Genomic DNA, 20,425 nt, shown 5'->3' with positions numbered 1-20,425 from the left:
AGGTCATTGGTATTCGGTGGCACTGGCAAACTTATATGATAAGGAATAATTGGGCACTGAGAGTCAGAACCGATTGATATTAATCAAATTTAGGAAATTAATATTTATAAGGATTAATTTAGCTCAAATTACAGAATTTATAGTGAATAAAAAGACGAGCACATGAAACATAAGCATGATTTATTCCTTATTTGGAATCTTTATATGAATGGCAACTATTTGAAATGATGTGTGTTTTGGCTCCTAAAAGAGACTTATTTTTCCTGATTGATCAAAAATTCATACTACCAGCATTTTTAAAATATGAGGTAATTGTGACTACTGGAAAAGACATTTGAAAGCCTTTTATATTCCTGATTTTACCTCTTATTTTTTTTAAAAGATGAAGAGGAAAGTCACTTATCTTCTCAATTATGAGTTTTCTCAACTATGTTATAATCTAGGCTATCTCAGGGGTTAGCCTGTATTACTCTATTATGGAAAAGATGTTTGAAGAAAATAAAATGTAAGTTGTGAACATTATATTTCTACAGACATATATAACATATATATGTGCATATAAATCTTGTAACATCTGAATTATGTGAAATATATAATATATATTTTTATATATATGATAATGATATTATTTTATTACATTTTGTGTATCCAATAGATTTTTATTCAAACCAGTAGTAGCTCCAAAACATAAGAACATTTATTCTAGATAGGGTCTTTTTAGGGCAATCATCGAGATTGTTTTTGTGGATATTAGTAAGTATATATGGGGAACACATGGGAAATAAGGGTTTTATCAATATGTTTGTGAAAATGAAGTTGACTAAAAGAAATTGTTTCTGTATATTCAATTTTATTAATTAATGTAAGTCATACTCAGTTAAGTTCCTAACACCCGGTTATTTTTGGCTGTAAGTTACTAAGAAAGTATTTTGTTCTCTTTTAGCTCTGAATTAATTTTATCTCCAATTAAATAAAAACTGTAATAAATATTAGGAAACTATATAGGAAAATAGTTATTTTTTCTCTTTAACATATAATTTATTCATGTTTGCATGAATCAATATCAAATATCTGTGCTAGAAGCATGTTTTGGGGCCTATATTTGTAGTGTGGGTGTGTTTTTCTGTTTATATACAAAATAAATCAAAGGCGATGACTATGGTCATGATAAGCCATTATACTTAAAACTCAAAATACCCTCAGGGTAATAGGAAATTTGATCCACAAATTGCCTACAAAAATGCAGATCGGGTACTTGGTACTTGAACAAATTGCTTTAAAATGTCTGCCAGAGGTTGAAAGAGGTATTTTCTCATTAGTATTCAACACCACTGCTATAGAATGGAAAACAGCAGGGAACAAAGATGAGAAAATGTGCCCTGTGCTGTAAAACAGTATGTGTGAGGGGTACATATAATACGTGGCCCACAGATGCTTGATTGCTATTTCTAACCTATCTAGAAAGTGCTTTCATGTTTTTGTGGCAAAAGGTTTTCTATTTGATCAGAAGCACAGTATTGTATCTTATCACCTGCCTTATTGTGCTCCAGCTTATTATTATTATTTTTTTTTGTGAACACTGGATCAGACACGTGCCTCAGAGATGATATGTGTTGTTGGGTTGGTGCTTCAAACTGAGAGAGGAAAGACAGTCCACTCCAGAGAATTCTAAGTGCTCGATTATATACTGGATGTTAGATTAGTAGCTTTATCTGTTTCTCAAACTTGGTTTCTTTCCTGTCAGAGGAGAAAAGGGGCTATTTTAAGGAGCTCTGAATATATTTTGGCTGTGGCCAAACAGTACTTTCTTTAGTGTTCCCTCTCAATGGCCTTTCAAGTATATGAGAAAATGAGCAACGGATTTACAGCTCCAGCTTCCATGAGGCAAGTAGTACTGATCAAGAGTCTTCAGAGAGATTAAAAATAGGATATGAATGCATTGAGTTAGGTAACAGGACGTAGAAAGTAGAGCATCATTAATTGGGGTCATCATGTTAGGTCTGGCACAGTTCAGTTTTCTGGGCAGCCTCTAATTACTTTTTTATTAGTGTCCATCCACAGTACAATCATTTCTTCCCATCATTGTCCAGACTGTGTACTAGGGGGAGTAAAGGGAGAAGAACATAAAATAGGTGCAGAGAATCCCTTTTAAGCTATGGTAGATAGGTCTAAAATATATTTAACACACAATAGGATATTATATGAACAGAAAGCAGTCATATACACATGTGCTTATTCCATGGGAAATGTTTTTGATATGTTAAGAGGAGAAATATGAATCACCAAAAATCTGAGTAATATTCCATATTTTGCAAAACACATCTTTAGGTAACGACTCTCTAGAAGGAAAAAAATGAGTTTTTTTCATATATTTTGTTATTTAAATATGCATTATTGTAATCAGAGACAACTCTAAAGCTATTTCCATTTGGTACGACAGTGGAGAATAAACGGAGGTTGAATAAGGAATGAGAATGAGTAAGGAATGAGGAATGATAGTATGATTTAAAAATGAGATTTAATATGTAGCGTTTTAACATATATTTGCTGTTATTTTTTTATTTACTGTTTATCTCCATTTCAAAGAAGTGACATTACTGGATTAATTTAATTTTGTATAGTTTAAATAAAGAAAACAGAAATATTGTATGTGAATCTGTAGGTATTAGCTATATTTATTTCACTGGTTTTTCTTATTGAATTTTAAATAACAACTTTCACATTCCATGTTACTGAATAGGTCTTTTGTTTGCACTCAGACATCAAGTTAGAAACTCTCCGGCTTTATTCTGAGTGTTAGTTATTAAACCTATAATTTGAGGCAGTTTTCAGCAGATTGAATTGGGTTGACACTCATTGAATCATTAGAATAAGGAGACCTTGAAAGCTCTTCTACTACATCTCTCTGCCTTTAAGCTAGGATCACATTATATCCAGATGAATTCAGTCCAGTTTTTAAAGACCTCAAGAGATAGCTTCAACTCCCTTTGGTAGCCCATTACAGTGTTTAAGCACAGTCACAGTCAGAAAATTCTTCTTTCCATCTATTGGTAATCTGAGTACTTCATGGTATAGTTGAAGGCCATTTCCTCTTGTTCTGTCCTCAGAAAGGATGAGGAACAGCTGTTTACCATCTTCTTCAGCACTTAAGGCTTATTAAGTCTCTTTACCACTGCTTTCTTTTCCAGTTTATTTCAGCATTCCTTGTTCTCGGAACTCTATTAATACTTTCTTTTGCCGTATAACCCTGACCTGGATATAAATTTGACCAGAGCTGATTGTAAATATAAGGATCACTGCACTGTTTCTGAGTACCACATGTACACATTTATGTATCTGTTGTTTTATTTTGGGTTATCATTTAATCTCTCTCTCTTTTTTTTCGGATGTTATTTCTGTATGAAAATGCCTTGTTTCTGCTCTTATTTTTGTTGTTTTTTGACTTATTATTCTTAGATTCTTTATTTCCTCAGTAATATTTTATTTTGAATATTCAGTATTTTTTCATATTCAGTTTTATCCTTAAAAAAAATTTTTTTTAATTACTATCTTTTGGTCCAAGTTTTTAGATACCTCAGTTCTCAGTTATTGATTAAACGTAATATATTGTTCTGTTGTCCTAGTCACTATTGAAAGGATGAAGCATCATTTAGACCTTTCCTGTTTGAAGTTATTTATGGTTTCATCAGGTTTGTGCTTTGCCTTGGAGATGATTTTTGGATTAGTTGTGGTCTGATCTACTGTATGTGAGTTCTCCTTTAGTATCACTAAACTTAGCAGTAAATCCATGTTTCTCCTCCACTGAGGGATCCCACCTTGTTCAATCTTAAAGTAGAGGCTTGGCAGGAGGCAAGTAATAGAGAAGACATAATAGCATCATGATGCCATAAGGGAGAACTGACATTAAATATAGGGTATAGGGAGTGGTAGGTACCTCTTAGTTACTGAATAGTTCATAAAAAGATAGTATTCTCTGAATTTGTTGATAAATTAATAATTAAGAGTAAGTTTATTTCCTGAAACTGTTCACAGCAATACTCTGTTCCAGCTAACCTCGGCTCTCCAGTTTTGTTTAGGAAGTGTTAGCCAGTTTGATGATTAGAAGTTTGAGAGTAACAAACTCCTAAAGCTTTGCTAAAACCAAGCAAGTTTAACTCACATGATGCCATTCATTCTGTTGAGTTTGCTCTCCTACCACAAGAATGCTGTCGCCTTTGACAATGTGGCTGTGAAACTAGTTATTTAGATTAATAGTATTCTTTAGACAGATAACATGATATTTCATTTGGATATTTATTTTCATTTTTAATTCATGTCGAGAAGTGAACATTCTTTCAATCAAGAATTATTGAAGTGTTTTATATCAGCGGTCCCCAACCTTTTTGGCACCAGGGACTGGTTTGCTCACCCTCTGGCCGCTGACATCCTGCTGTGCGGCCCAGCTCCTAGCTGGCCATGCACTGACTGCTACCTGTTTTATATGGTTACTATTATTAATTAATAATTATTATTCATAATTACAAATCATCAATTGGTTAATATTCCTAAAATTTCATATAATAAATTATACAGGATATTTAGTGTATATTTTTATAATTGATTTTTACTTTGGATAGATTTAAAGTATTTTATTATAATATATTCATGTATTTTAATGGCATGTATGTCCTATTCACCTTTTAATTTTTTTTTTGTTATTGTGTTCCATTAGAAAATAGTACATTAAAATGAGAAATGATGTTTACATTAACACAATGCATATGAAATACATATGCAGTGACATGTCCCTGCTCAAAATAAGCCATCAGTATTGGCAGCTCTTCAATTGGCTCTTTTTTTCCCCTACGGCTTTTGGTGTCCTTTTTTCTCAGAGAGCTACATCTGATGAAAGGAGTACTGTTATGTTAATATTTACCACAATTTTTTTAGAAGATGAAAAGTAGTACTGTTACAATGATGAGTAGCTGCTAAAAGAGTGAAAAATATGCTATTCAGAATCACTGATTCTCCATTTCCTTATAAGGTCTCCGTATTAACTTACTCACTTTATTCATTTATTTCATATCTACACAGCTTCTGTCAATTCTGTCAAATGCAGAACACTATGCTAGGCACTAAGGATTAAGCAGGCCATAAAATACACACACAGTCAGACCTTATGAGTTCACAGCCTTGGTAATGGCTGTGCTATGAGTGCATTATTGGTCCTAGAAATATATTGTCATGGTTTTTTTTTTTTTTCATCCTATAAGAAGCCCTAATTCTTTGCATCTCTAGGTAGGTATGTTATTGAAAACATAAGGGCACATATATCAAAGGTATCAAATTTGGACAATTTTATTTCTAAATATTTCTGTGAAAAACATTTTATATATTATAAATATAAAAAATATATTGTATATAGAATAAAAATACTAGGATACTTGTATAGAACAACGGAAGTATAAACAGTATTATAAAGAGAAAACTAGATAGAGCTAGACTAAATTTAAAAGAATATTTTATATGAAATAATTTATATTTAAAACTTTAGATGTTTATTCTTGATATATGTATGTACATATCACATATCGACTATATGCAACCTCTGCTAGTTTGCTTTATATATATCTGGAAGATTAAAATTAATACAATATCTTGTTAGCTCATTTGAACATCATAGAAAAAATTAGAAATCATAGACAATTTTCTATTTTGTCTTATATGTCAAATATTGAAGATATATAGTGTTTCACATTTGCTGTTTCATTAATTTCTTCTTGGAAATTTCAAGTTGGATACTTTCATTCATTGCATGTGTATGTGTTTGTGTGTGTGATGCTGGCTTATAAGATACAACTGGTTAAGTCGTTTTTGGAGCAGTTCATAATTTAGGGAAAACAGATTAGGTAAATCAATCACAAAACAGAATCACTGTTGCTATTATAGTAATATTAACAAAGTATAGGAAACAGGCTTGAGTTACCCTGTTTGAAATTTTTTCTGTAAAAATATTCTTTTGGAAATAAGCCAGAGATTTGAATAAATATTACATTTAGTCATTTAGATGTTTTAAAAGTTTTTGCTATCAGTTTATGATTTTGATCCTTATCTCAGTACATAAATTATTAATATTAATAAATAAGTTCTAATTATTTGTTTATGTATAAAACTTTATATTAAATCAATGAAAGCATATAAAATCATTGTTAGCTGTATTTTCCTTAAGAGCTTTCTTGAAATTATCTTCATATTAGATTGAATAATAGTAATGCTAACAAAAACTTAATGGTTACTTTATTTGTTTACATTTTAGGTTTGAGAAATGTGTGGATGCTAAGGAAGCTGTGGAGACTGATCTTTATAAACGTTTTATTCTGGTGCTGAATGAGAAGAAAGCAAAAATCAGAAGCTTACATAAATTGTTAAGTGAAGTTCAAGAACTAGAAAAGAACATTGAGCATGAAAGGTATTTTGACCTTTCTATTTTAAAATGGCAGATGCATAAATTTAAGTGGAATTTCTTCCCAAACTTAATGAAACTTAGGTGTCACCTTTTTGGTAATATGAGCCCATTTGACATCTGGGGTTGGATGATCTAGTTGTTGCATGTAGTGGGCTGGAGAATTCTCAACATGATCTCTCCGTGTTTGCCCAACTGTCACATCTACACTTAAATCATGAAACTGGCATGAATTTTATCTAAATAGTATTTGTTTAATTCTTAGACATCTCTTAGAAATATATTAATTAAAATCTTTCATCATCTGTAAAACTACAGAATTGAACACAGATTTGTAATTTTGATGTCTGAGGAATGGTTAATTTTAGAATTCAGTAGTTCTAAGAGTGGATATGTACTTGATTTTTAAAGAAGAATCATAGATGACTAATAGCTTGTATGGTTTGGACAATTATAATTATTTTAGGCATTTGCAGATATAGGTTTGGGTCTGTTGCCCTGAATCTGAGAGAAAACGTACGTTTACTAATGACATAATATAAAGAATATAACATTTGGTGCCAGATAGTCCTAGTAGCATGTGCTGCTCTGGCACTGATATCTATTACTCCATGACTTCGAGCAAGTTCTTTAAACTCTCTGTGCCTTACTTGGGTATCTTTGTAATAAGAATAAAGGTATTTGTCTCAGAATTTTCAGGAGATCAAATGAAATGCAGAACATGCTTTGAGATCAGTAGAATATTGAATGAATACTGTGACCCACAAAAGATAATTTGGAAGAGTAGTATTTTTGATAGATGAATAAGTGATAAGAAATGGACTTGAGAATTAATTATAATGAGCACTCAACCACATTTAGATTAGATAAAAGAGAAAATTGTTAAGAGGGTTTAATATAGTCTGAAATGCTTACATCTTTTTTTATATTGGAATGCCTTTTTTAAATTTAATTTTAATTTTTTTCTTTCACATTACTTTTTATTTTATTATTTTTAAAATTTATTTATTTATTTGCTTATTTTTTCATTGAAGAAATTATTTAAAATTTTTTTTCCCCATCTACCTCCTCTCTACCCTTTCCCCATACCGTCTGGTAACCACTCATCTGTTGTCCATGTCCGTGAGCCTCTGGAAGTGCTTTCATCTTAATCATATATATTTCAGTGTATATTTATTTAACTACAATGTTTTTCCACAGATATTTTCTGTAATAGCTTAGTGGTGAACTTGATACCTAGCCAGGGGTGAGCCAATAATTTATAAGTCTACTGTTTTCTGTTTCTAGGGAAACTGCAACATGTTCTGAAATGACCACTGACAGAGATGCAGTCTACAATGAAAGTACCGATGAGGAAGGTGAAAACATACCTGATCCCTCTGTGTTAGCTCCAGGTAAAATAAACGCATTTATTTCCTTTATGACTATCTCTCTTGGGCTGACTAATCTAATTATAATTATCCATAATGAAAAATGTTATGAAAAATTTTTTTCTACAAAAAATTCTTTAGATTTTTAGCCTAAAATGTCAAATACTTTATGTTCAAAATGAGCATTTATTGTAAAATGCAGTAATTCATTAGCAACAACAAAATAAACAAGCGTGCACGCACATACACAAATCAAGGTATACTGTTCTTAAACAAGAATGCATAAGCAATAAGCAAGGTAAGCCTTCATGCTAAATATCTCCAGCTCAAAGTGGGCTGTCTTTAACATCTGAGATCTTATCTAGCTAGAGCTATCGGCGGGGTAATGGAGCAGGGTGATCTAGAATCCTTTAGGTTATTCTGAGGTTGAGTCCTTCTCTCATTTTTAAGAAAAGGAATTGTAATTGAGTGAGATGGAGTAGATGAGAAGAGAAGGTGAAATGGCAGTTTAGTTTAGAGTAACCAAGCCTCAGTACCTCAGATCAAGTACCCAGCAGGTTTTTAAAACCATAGATTATTTTTTTAGAGTTTTATAGATTTCTTAGAGGCAGAAGCCCCTGAACTCATCTTATACTTTCATGGCTATGAATTAAGCCCAGTATTCTCAAAATTAATGTTTGATAGCAAATATATTTTGGAGTGTCTATTATATACTGGAAAATTTTTTATACAGTATTGAGGAAAACACAAAAATTTCTTCTTTTGTGGAGTTTAAATTCTATTCAGATGATAACAAGATGAATAAATTTAATGTAAAATATGTTAAGTGCTAAAGAGAAAAATAAACCGGGGGTAGATGATAGAAAATGTCAGAGTGGGAATGGGAGGAGGGTTGTGATTTTAGCCAGGGCACCAGAAAAGGCCTCAATGAGAAGATGGTAAGTCTGCCTGTGGAGAGAGCACGCTAGGTGGAAAAGCAGTTAAGAACAAAGGCCCTGTTGTGGGGAACTTGCCCAGTGTGTTCAAACAGTAGTATGGAAGGCAGTATGGATAAAGTGGAAAGATGAAGATAGGGAGAATTAGGAGATTAGATTAGAGAGAGGCCAGGTCATGTAGGGCTGTCTAGTAATGATTTCAACTTTTACTTTCATTTATATTGGAAACTTTTATAGAGTTTTAAACAGTCAAATGACATTAACTGATAAGGTTGTCTGTTTTTTAATTTAATTAAATGTATTATAGTAACATTGGGTAATAACATTATATAAATTTCAGGCATATAATTCTATAATACATCAGCCGTGTATTGTATCGTGTGTTCACAACCCAAAGTCTAGTCTCATCTCCTTTGTCCCCATGTGTTTGACCTCCTTAACCTCTTCATCCCCCTCACCTCCTTCCCCTCTCATAACTATACTGTTGTTGTCGGTGTTTGTGAGTTTGTTTTGTTTGTTCATTCATTGCTTTCTGTTTTATATTTCATATATGAGTGAAGTCATATGTTCTTTTTATTTTCCATGTAACTTATTTCACTTAGCATGATACTCTCAATATCCATCCACGTTGCTGCAAGTGGCAGTATTTCATTATTTTTTATGGCTGAGTAGTATTCCATTGTATATATGTACTACATCTTCTTTATCTAGTCATCCATAAATATACTTAGGTTGTTTCCTTGTGTTGACTATTGTGAATAATGCTGCAGTGAACATAGGGGCACATTTAACTTTACAAATAAGTGTTTTCAGTTTTAACAGGATTAAGCTGGCTGTTGTGTTGAGAATAGACTACAGGATGATAAACATAGAAGATATGTCAGATGGAATGCTAGTTCAGTAATGATTGGAGGAATGGGAGTGGCTTAGACCTGAGTGATAGCATTGAAGATGATAACAGACAGATTCTAGATACCTTTAGAGGCAGCAGGATTTGCTGATGAAATGGGTATGGGCCATGAAAGAAAGACAGACACCAATGATGGTAAGTTTGTTGGACTGAAATAACTGAAGGCATGCAGTTGACTACCGAGTTGGGGGAGACTGCAGGAGGAAGGATAAGAACTTAATTTTAGAAATATTAATTCTAAGGTATTGAATAAGGAGTTGGATATACAAATTTAGAGTTTGGGGGAGGAGTACCTTATGCAAATATTGGTAAAGATGACATTTAAAGTTGGCTCAGATATCAAGGGAGATAGAAAAAGGAGAAAAGAGCAGTGGGCCAAGGACTCTAGTCTAGTGCACTTGAATGTGTAGAAGTGAGGAAGTTAAAGGGACCAGCGAAGAAGGCTGAGAGGGAGCATCCAGGAGGTAGCCAGCAAATACCACAGGTGTGGTATTCTGGAGGCCAAATCAAGAAAATATTTCAAGAAGACAGTGATCAGCTGAGTTAAATGCTGCAAATTAGGCAAGGAAGATGAAGACTGAGGATTGAGGGACTTAGCAACCCAAATTGGGAATCTTATAAAACATATAGGGTGGGATAGTAGGGAATAGGAGAGAATAGGAGGTTCAAAAGGAATGAGAGGAGAAAATGGAGAAAAAATAGCTACCCTAAAGTACTAGCTACCCTAGTACTTTAAACTGTGAAGAAAAAGGAACAACCTGGGGTAGCAGTTGGTTGGAATCAAGACACCTTTTTTCCCCCTTAGATGAGAGAAGTAATACTGTGTTTGCATACCAATGGGAGTAAATAAGGATAGGGGTTTAAAAAATGTCCAAGTAGTAGACACAGATAAGAATTGTTGAATTCTGTCTAAGATAAGAGGAAATGGGATCAAATGGACTAGTATCAGGATTCATTTAGCTAGGAGCTTGGGCACTTCCCATAATGATAGGAAAGGAGGTAGAATAAATGCACAGAGACACAGGAATGTATCTATTTGCAGTCATGGAAAATTACTGATGTTGATTAAATTAGTTAATTGATCAGTCTGATTCTAATTAGATTTGAATTGTATCACACAATCACACACTCTTCACTTTTGTATATCACAGTTAAATTTCTTTTTATTTGGAGGCTATGCTTGTTTTACATTAGTGACCAATTTAAAATTAAATCATTCTTTAATAAAAAAAATGTTATTGGAAGCTCACAAAGAAAGTATCTGTACTCCTTCCAATTTAAACATTCAGAATTTTTATTAAATACAATGTCCTTTGATTTTATTTCTTATTCACAGTATCTTACCAACTTTTGAAGTAAATGAAAATTATTTTCAAAGAGAAAATATATGGTTAAATTTGGGTACATGAGAATGGGGTCTTTTATGTGTTTAGTCTCTTTTAAGCAAATCTTTATAATTGTACTGTTTTAAATTTGGCAAAATTTCTCTTCTCTAGAAATGTTTAGTTCATTGTATATTTTTTTCTCTATTTTACATGGCATAGTTGATGCATAGGTCTCTCCATTTCTTTTTTTCTTTTTTTCTTTTTTGCATTTAACTTGCTTTTGGCAAGTTTTGATGTCAAGAATTAAGAGCATTTTATTAAAAGTTTTAACTCCTTTCTGCTTTCACAAGAAATATTTAGGAAACGAAAATTTGCTTAAAAAAAAAAAACCTTAGATCTAAAATGCTTGATATTGAATTAAGAACTATATTCCATAGATCTGGGGAGAAAATGTTTCTATATTAAACAACAAAGTGAGCCTCCTTATAATTTACCAGATTCCATAATTCATACTTTTACAGAAACAAAGAATATTTTTAGCTCATGGGATTTTTTTTTTTAATCTTTTGGTATTTTTGGTATTTTACATATTATTACTATGTGTGTGGGACAGAGCCGTGACAATTTCTTTCTGAACTTATTCTGCCATCTTGACAATAAAATACTTATTTTTAGAGTACAAGTAAGTATGTGAATTTATTTTAGACTGCAGGTTCATGTGTGTTTTCCTTACAATAAAAACAAGAGAAAGTGAAATCGAGATTTAATACATTTACTCTCAGAAAGCCATTTCTTTAAAATTACTTGGGAGGAATTTTTGTTACGTGAATGTATTTTCATCATTAATTATTAAAATCACCAAATTTCTCCATGAGTTGTTTACATTGTTACTCCATTTCTGCATGATAAAAGAAGTTTTGGTGAGACCAAGATTTAGTGATCTGACAGTATTCATTCAAGAAAAAGTATTTTTATGCATGTGTCCAAGAACTAAGTGTAGGGATATTGTAGTTTTTATAAATAAGGAAGTCTGTTTTATTACTTTTTTCCTCCAAAGTTTAAAATTTTCTTATCTAATTCTATCATTAGGATTGCTAAAGAAATAACTTTATAACAAGTAGATCTACTAAACTACATCATGCTCATATGAATCACACCATATAGTATGAAAAACGTTTAAAGTATTCGTTAACAGTTTATTAGCTAGAAGGAGATCTCTGGAGTATTCTGAAATTTATACATCAGTCTGTACTACCCTACAACTACATTTTATATTTTTTCTGTGACAAGATTTACTTTTTTTATGTCTGAACTTTCAGAATTTCTAGATAAGTGTCAGGGGTATTACAGACTTTATTTCTTTAATTATGGCTGCATACTAAGGCTCTAGAGATAATATATATTTCACTTTTGGGGGGGTTAATGTTATGATAAATAAGATGGTCACTGGGGTCTCTATTTATAAATACTCCATTACAGAGGAAGATAGGCCACTTTCACTCCCATCTGTTGGTATTAACTCCTTGTGACTTCAAGGGTTTCCTAGTCAGTCTAGACTCCTATCTCCAAAGCATTTTTTTTTGTTTGTTCGTTTTAAATCCAGTAGGAACTTGCTAGGTTATTATAGATATTATGAAACAATCTTCTCTGCCGGAATACTTGTTTCTTTGAATACAAATCAAGGTAACACCTAATGTCCATGGTTGCAAAGATGCTTCAAGTTGAGATAGTTTCCCTGTATAACACCCTCACAAAAACATGTGGTGATATAAGCATAATTAGTTTAGCATCTAAGGGCCCCAAGACTACCAGCAATGCATTCAAGTGCCTTGTCATTTGTCCCTGCAATATCTGATATAACCTAAAAAAATAATATGTGCTTATGCATTTTTATATTGTTTCATAACTATATTGAAATTGTAATAACTAGAATTGTATGTGAACATATTTTTAAATATATGTGAATATTCTAGGAATTTTAGCTATTATTGTAAAACATTTCTTAGTCTTAGCATAGTTCAAAATGAATGTTAATATTTAGTGGAAAAATTGAGTTTATTTCATAGAAATAGCATCTTTTTTTGTGAAGCATTTTGAATACTTAATTGACTCCTAACTACCCATCACAAGAGGAATTATTTTAATGCCTCATAATTGTTTTTAATTATTTAAATAATCAATATTTTTTGAGTTGTAATTATTGCTATTAGTAGAAATTGACATTTTTTCTTACAATTGGAGACCAATGAAATCAGCCTTTCTAAAAGTACATAAGAAAAATACGTATTCTAGACTTTTACCTGGCTTAGCTTCATATTCAAGGTACACAATAAGGTACTAAATATAAATAAAATAAGCTTTCTTATTACTTTTCTGCATAATTATTAGTCTGAGATTTAGTACATTAGTTTAATTAGTCTTGCTTCATAGCCAACAGGAAGGTCCCTGTATAACTGCTATCAGTAATTTAGGCTTCTACTTATTTGGTGGGCTTCCTGAAAGGAAGTGTGATTATAGAATAGCCTTTTTGAAAATAAATGAATGGCTATGTCAAACAGTTGATGAATACTGATATAGTAGCTTTTAAAAATAGAACAGAATCCAAAATTTCTAAGTATCAAAGAGCTTGTTGCTTCGAACAGTGAATGTCTCTTCACAGAGGGGATAACAACATGTACTGCCAAAGAGATTACTCAGAAGTTCAGCTTTACAATCATAGATTCTGCCCTCAATCTTATCCAGCTTGTGTCACAGACACAAATTCTAAATAAAAAGCTTAACTTAATAAAACCTATCACAAAACTGGAAAAGCAATTCGAGTGTTATTTCCTAGCAATCATGGGCTTTTATACGTAAGCAGTGTTGCTGAGAGCATCATTATATACTTGAGAAAGCTAGGTCTCATATACTTCTATAGTACTTCTATCTAGTTCAAATCTCTTATTTTTTCAGGGAGGGAACAGAGGCCCGGAAAGTTTAAGTACATTACTGTTGGTCACTCAGGAGAAAAGAATGAGAAAGTATTTGCTTTCTATAACAATAAATTTACCACATTTGCACATATCTTTTGAGATATTGTACCACAAACTAGATGGCTTAAGCAACAGAAATACATTGTCTTGTAGTTCTAGAGGCTAGAAGTCCAAAGTTAAGATGTCAGCAGGGTTGATTCCTTCTGAAGACCATGACGAGAGGAACTATTCCATGCCTCCCTTCTTGGCTTATCGATGGCCATCTTTTCCTAATGTCTTGTTACATCATCTCTCTGTGTATCTGTGTCCAAATTTCTCTTTTTAGTAAGGATATCAGTCATATTGGATTAGGGCCCACACAAATGACCTTGTTACTTTATTACCTCTGTAAATACTCTGTCTCCAAACAAGATCACATTTTTAAGTACTAGGGGTTAGGACTTCAAAATATCTTTTTGGGAGGAGTCCTGTAACAATGGAAATGTACATTTTTCTGGAGCTAAGATCCAACTTTTTGTTACATTTTCCATGGGGACCATGTTCCAAAAAAGATTCAACAGCACTAATCTAAAAGAATGGTGTTTAAACCAGAAAGGATGAAATAAGGCTTGGTTAAAGGAAACCGATGCTTAAAATAAATAGAAGATGAAATGAGAAGATAACATAGCATTCAAACAGAAGCTAAATCTCCATCTGTCAGAACGTTGGGTTAGAGGTTCATCTAGAGTTGCACTGTTCAGCAAGGGAGCCACGAGCTACATGAGGGTATTGAGCACTGGAAGGTGTGGCTAGTCTATATTGAAATGTGCTCTAAGTGTAATCCACACATTGGATTTCAGAAATTTAGTATGAAAAAATGTAATATGTCTAGTAAATTTTATATTAATTAAATGTCTAATTAATATTTTGGAGATATTTAGTAAAATTAAATATATTATTAGTATTAACTTCATTTGTTTCTACTTTTTAAAATTTGACTAATAGGAAGTTTAAAATTCTGTATGTGACTCACATATCTATTTGACAGACTAATCTTAGTTTTCGAGAAATTCTGTCTCAGGCTGATAACATGGTTCTGTAATAGACGTGTTATTGTGGAAAAGAAATCACATCATCCTACCAAGTATCCATGAAACTCTTAATATTAGATCATGAGATTTTTCATGGATATAAATGACTATGAGTATAATTGAGTATTTATACCTAAGAAATGCAAAAGGTCTTGAACTATGTGTACACACACACACACACACACACACACACACACACATACATTATATTTTAGTCATTATTAAAACCAGGATCATTTATCAATTAGTCCTCAGAAAACGAAACTAAACATTTTTACTGGCCCTATAAAACTGCAGACCATGGCCCAGTTAAGACAAAAGGTAGAGTACTGCAGAAATAATCTCTAAATTAGCTCAACATCTATAATGTAATATGTAGGATTCTTGTCTCTCTGATTGTGGCAGGGATCTTTACCACATTTTGTTCCTCCTGTCATTTCTTCAACATCACCTATAAGCCATACTTAAGATTAAAAGGATAGAGAAGCTTACCATTGATGAGGCTGTAGAAAGCCAGCCCACCAACATTGATGTGATACTTGCTGCAACTTAACTTTGAGGTCCTAGGGATGTGTGAAGGATGGATATCAGCAGGCTTGCTAAGCAGATTCTGAATGCATGATGTAGTGAAAGAGAACAGGTACAAGTAGGGTGGGCAGAAGAAAGTCTCAAAGTGAGACTTTGTGCCCAATTCAAACCTCATAAAACTCAGGAATGCTTAGAAATAGTAGCAAACATATATCTACTGACACTCAGGATTTTGTGGGGAGAGTGGAAAGGTAGTAGTTAGAGGGATGACAGAACAAAAAAGAACTTGGGGTACTGCCGGTCATGTTACTTTTCAAGCATAATGCCTAGCCATTTAGCAACCATATTGTTTATTAATTTAAATTAATTACTTGAACTAAACCAGAGGTTGTAAACTGTTGATCTTTGATATAATTTAGTTCACGTATACGTTTTTTCTTTTGGTGACATCAGTGTTTCAAATAGTAAATTTCAATGCATTTAAACAGGGCATAGGTTCCCTGTTTTCTGTAGTCCTTAACATCCCCTTTTGTTTTAGATATGACTCACTTCGTTATCACTTGTATGATTTCTGGAAGTATTCCAGTTTGTGACTCCTGGAAGTTGATGATTATACTGACAAAAACTATTACAACTAGTTCTTCTAATTCAACTACTATGATATTGCTACTATCACTACTACTACATCACAATTATTCTTCTGTTGTGGTTAAATTACCATCACTACCGCCATCACAACTACTACAGACTCATAGTTATTTAAGCACTTACGTGGATGACAGCGTCTACTCTAGGTTTCTTGGATGTGTTATTTTATTTGCATCTAACATCAATCCTATGACGTATTTACTATTATTATCACCATTTTACAGCTGAGAGAAGTGGGGAACAGAAAGATTAGAGAACTTTCCCAAGCAAGGTAACACAGCTAGCAGGTTATAGAGCTGGGGTTCTAACCCAGGCAGACTGACTTCAGAGCTCACCCCTGAGAGCCCTTCTTGTGTTGAAGTTCTTTGTGTTCATTAAACGTAACACCAATTTGTTAAAGTCTTAGAGTTCTGTGAGTATGATTTTATATTTAAATTCATTTGATGAATGAATTTAAAATATACATTTGATGCCTTCATTTTTATAAAATAATTTAAGACTTCAAAAGAGGAAGGGTGGAATATATGGCTTAATTTTTTTTTTTTTATCAATGTAGGCACACATTCAACTAGAAAAGATGTAGCTTAGTAACATTAATGCACCATTAAGATGAGTGGGGACATTCATATCTCTGTTGGAGGTTCTATTATGATTCGATGGCAGAGCAAATAAGGCGGAACTCCATCCTGATTAAAAGGCCTGAGTGAAAAGGTTCTAAATAAATAGACATTTTAAAACCTATAGACTTACAGTTTTAAATGTAGATGTATACTATATGCTATTTACAATTAATTTGGTGGATATAAATTTAGAATTGTTATATCTTCCTGGTGAAATGACTTTTTCTTACCATTATGAAGAATTTCTCACTGTGTCTAGTAATGCTTCTTATCTTTTTATGACACTGTTATAGCTATACCAACTTTTTTTGTTTGGGGTCTACATGGTTTATCTTTTTCATCTTTTCCCATTCTTTTCAACCTTTTATATATTTAAAATTTGTCCTTTGTTAGTAACGGTATAGTCGTTTTTTAAGTTCAGTCTGATAATCTTTGTCTTTTAATTGGAGAGTGTTTGCTCTATTTGTAATTCATGTAGTTATTTATTTAGATTTAGATTTAGATCTACTAAGATATTGTTTATTTTTTATTTTATTCCAGCTTTCTACCCTTAACTTGTTAATTATGCATTCTTATGTTTTTGTTTTAGTGGTTACACTAGAGATGGCAACATACATTTGTGACTTATTACAATCTAATGTAAATTTAACTTCCATTCTTTCCTAGGTGATGCTAGGACTGTAGGACACTTCAGTGCCACTTAACCTCATCACCCTTTTGCATTGTTTTAACATGGATTTAAATTTGCCATATACTTTAGACTTCATATAGTATTCTTATAGTTTTGAAAAGTCAGTATTCATGCTTATTCACACCTGTACCTACTACCTCGTTCTTTATTCTTTTTTGCATTGTGTTTTCATTCAGGTTTTTTTTTTTTCATCCTAGAGAACTTTCTTTAATATTTCTTTGAGTGCCTGTCAGCTTTTGACAGATCCTCTTGCTTTTGGTTTTTGTGAAAGCCTATAGTTTTGAGAGGAATTTTGCTGGTGTAGATTTCTAGGTCAACTGTTGTTTCCTTTTTGCACTTTGAAGATGTCACTTTATTGTCTCCTGGCTTCTTTTGTTCCTATTAAGGAGTCTGCTTTTAGTCATATTGATGCTTTTATGAAATTAATGGCTTTTTATTCTTATTGATTTTATCCTATGGGTATGGTGTTTAGCAGCTTTTCTCTGATGTACCTTAGTGTAGTTTGCTTTGTGTTTTTCCTGTTTGAGATTCATAGAGCTTCCTAAATTTGACGTCTTTTTAATGAGTTTTAGAAAAATATTGGCCAGTAGTTTTTCCAATATTGATTCTATTCTGTTCTTTCTCTTCTCCCCTTCTGGGAATCCAATCACACTTATATTAGACTTTTTCATATGTTAGAGCTTTCACCATGTTCCACATGTTTCTTATAATCTTTCCTATAGTTTCAATCCTTTTAACCTCCAACTTAAATATTTTCAGCCAATCCACTTTGTTTATTAAAATTCCCAATCTCCGTTAATTTGTTCTTTACTCATTTCCTTTTATATCATGAGGCTATTAGGCATACTTTTTAATATACTATGAAGATATGTTTCTCATGGTTGCTGACTGCTTGAAGGTGGTAGTCCCTTATAGCACCTAGTTTATTCAGTGTTTTGCAACTAAAAGGAATGTAATAATTTTTAAGAAAATAATTAAATTAGCAAATTTGAATTGTGTGTATACTCCACACATTGGTTTACTGATGGCAGATGTATGTAATGTACTTTGAAAGTGTTTACCCCATTGATGACATATTTTAAAATATGTAATATATAAAAGTGTCCAAACTAGTATTAAGCATGTGGCTATAGTAAACTGTTTATATAATTAGGAAATAGTTGTCTTAAATTCTCTACATGGTTTTCCCTGACGTGCATTTTCATGATTGTTGTCTAAAGATAATCTTTAGCTTATTTTTCAGTTATAATGATTTCAGCTACAAATAGCAAAGACTTAATTATAGGTATCAATAGGGAGTTTATTATCTCACATAAAACGTTTGAACATAAATAATTTCCACAGTTGGAGAATTCAGTATGCCTGCATTGTCATTGAGAACACAGATTCTTTTTATCTTTCTATTCTGTTCTATTTAGGCTTTTTCTCTCATGTGGAATAAGATAAGATGGCTTCAGCATCATATTTGTTTGTATAGATTTCTTCCCAGGACTTCCTAAAGAATTATCAGATTCTTCTCTGAAACCATTACTTGTAAAGAGGATGGCATACCTCCAGTGATTGGCTTAACTAGTCAAAACTTCATCCTCAAAGCTTACTTGTAGAAAGCGAACAAAATGGGTCTCTGTAATCAAAAAAGGAGAGGTATTGGAATGACTGTTGGCTAGACTTGGAAAAAAGCAAAACAAAGAGTCATCTCTTGAAAAAGTTCTATTTTTCATGCCATAGCCATAAATCCTTCATGCTTGGTGATGTGGACTGTCCAAGGAATTTTCTAGGAAAGAAACTAGGCATCTGTTGTTTACAATTGTGCATTTTCCTTTATTTATTTAAAAGTTCTTTATTTAATCTCAGTTTTGTTTTGATTGAAATAATGTATAACCACTTTTATAGTGAAGTAAGTCTACTTGTTCGTAATTTGAAATGTATATGGTAGACCAAACTTTGATTTCATATTGGATTTCTCATTGTGATACTACTTTTAGATATGTCATCTTCATTACAAATTACTTGGAAGCAAAAATCATATACTTTTGTGTCTCCAGTTTTGCTTTTTGTAGTAGAACTTGCATAAAAGGTTTAAAGAGGTAAAACTATTTTTAATATAAGCTGACACTTGAAAAAGAATAAATATTTTCAAGAATTAGTATAATATATTTAGCAGTTCTCAGGTGCTACAAAATTTCAGCAGTTTTAGAAATTGGCCATTTAATTAATGAATAGCCACTCACAATAGATATTTAGGTTTCACTGTTTTCAAACACAGTTTTGAAAGATTTTTGTCATTGTTGTTTTGTTTTGTTTTTCATTTGTAACATGTAAATCTTAGTGGTAAACGTGCTTCATTAAAAGAAAAAAATTTTTTTCCTATAATGTTCAGAACTAAGATTAAGTGTATTGGATGCCGATTTCTAAGTAGAAAGTCGTGTCACCAGTTTTGGTGACAAACAACAGAAACAGAATTTAAGCAATATAGCTCATCCCATGTCTCTTGATATAAGGCTTTAGTTTATCATTAGAGGTGGGGTTTATGGCATTAGAAGGGAACTGGGAATGGTGTTGCAATATGAATGAGCACTTTAAATAAAATTTATTGTGTAAGCTGGACTTAATATGAGGCTTTGGTATATACCGTGATACTCTCAGACATTATGATGGTAAATATTGTGGTGACTGCAAGATGCATTAACTAAGATTATACAAATCAGTCTGAACTCTTTCTTCAATATATCACCTTGATTACTCTAAGGTTATTAAAAGTATTGGGGCCAGTAGTAGTGACAGTGGTGATGGGGTATCAGGGATGATTTTTGTTATTATTAACACAAAAGATCAGTGATGGATTCTGAAGGAGATGCTGTATGCCCAGCTTTGAGTACATTTCCTATAGTTTTTATTTGAAAAAATGTGATTA

General features: G+C 32.3%; 1 protein-coding gene across 4 annotated transcripts in view; it reads left to right on the top strand.

Annotated features, from left to right (window-relative positions):
- Window positions 1-20,425, top strand: part of XRCC4 (X-ray repair cross complementing 4) — a 209,842-nt gene that overhangs the window by 88,586 nt on the left and 100,831 nt on the right. For all 4 annotated transcript variants that reach the window (XM_016123199.2, XM_016123189.2, XM_016123206.2 and 1 more), the window contains 2 exons: window positions 6,296-6,448; window positions 7,730-7,836. In XM_016123199.2, coding sequence (XP_015978685.2) covers window positions 6,296-6,448; window positions 7,730-7,836 — 260 coding nt within the window. The remainder of the gene's footprint in view (window positions 1-6,295; window positions 6,449-7,729; window positions 7,837-20,425) is intronic.

Source organism: Rousettus aegyptiacus, unplaced genomic scaffold, assembly GCF_014176215.1.
Source record: "Rousettus aegyptiacus isolate mRouAeg1 unplaced genomic scaffold, mRouAeg1.p scaffold_m13_p_8, whole genome shotgun sequence".
Classification (NCBI taxonomy): Eukaryota; Metazoa; Chordata; class Mammalia; order Chiroptera; family Pteropodidae; genus Rousettus; species Rousettus aegyptiacus.
The sequence above is the reverse complement of the archived record's forward strand: the minus strand, read 5'-3'. Positions and strand labels throughout refer to the sequence as shown.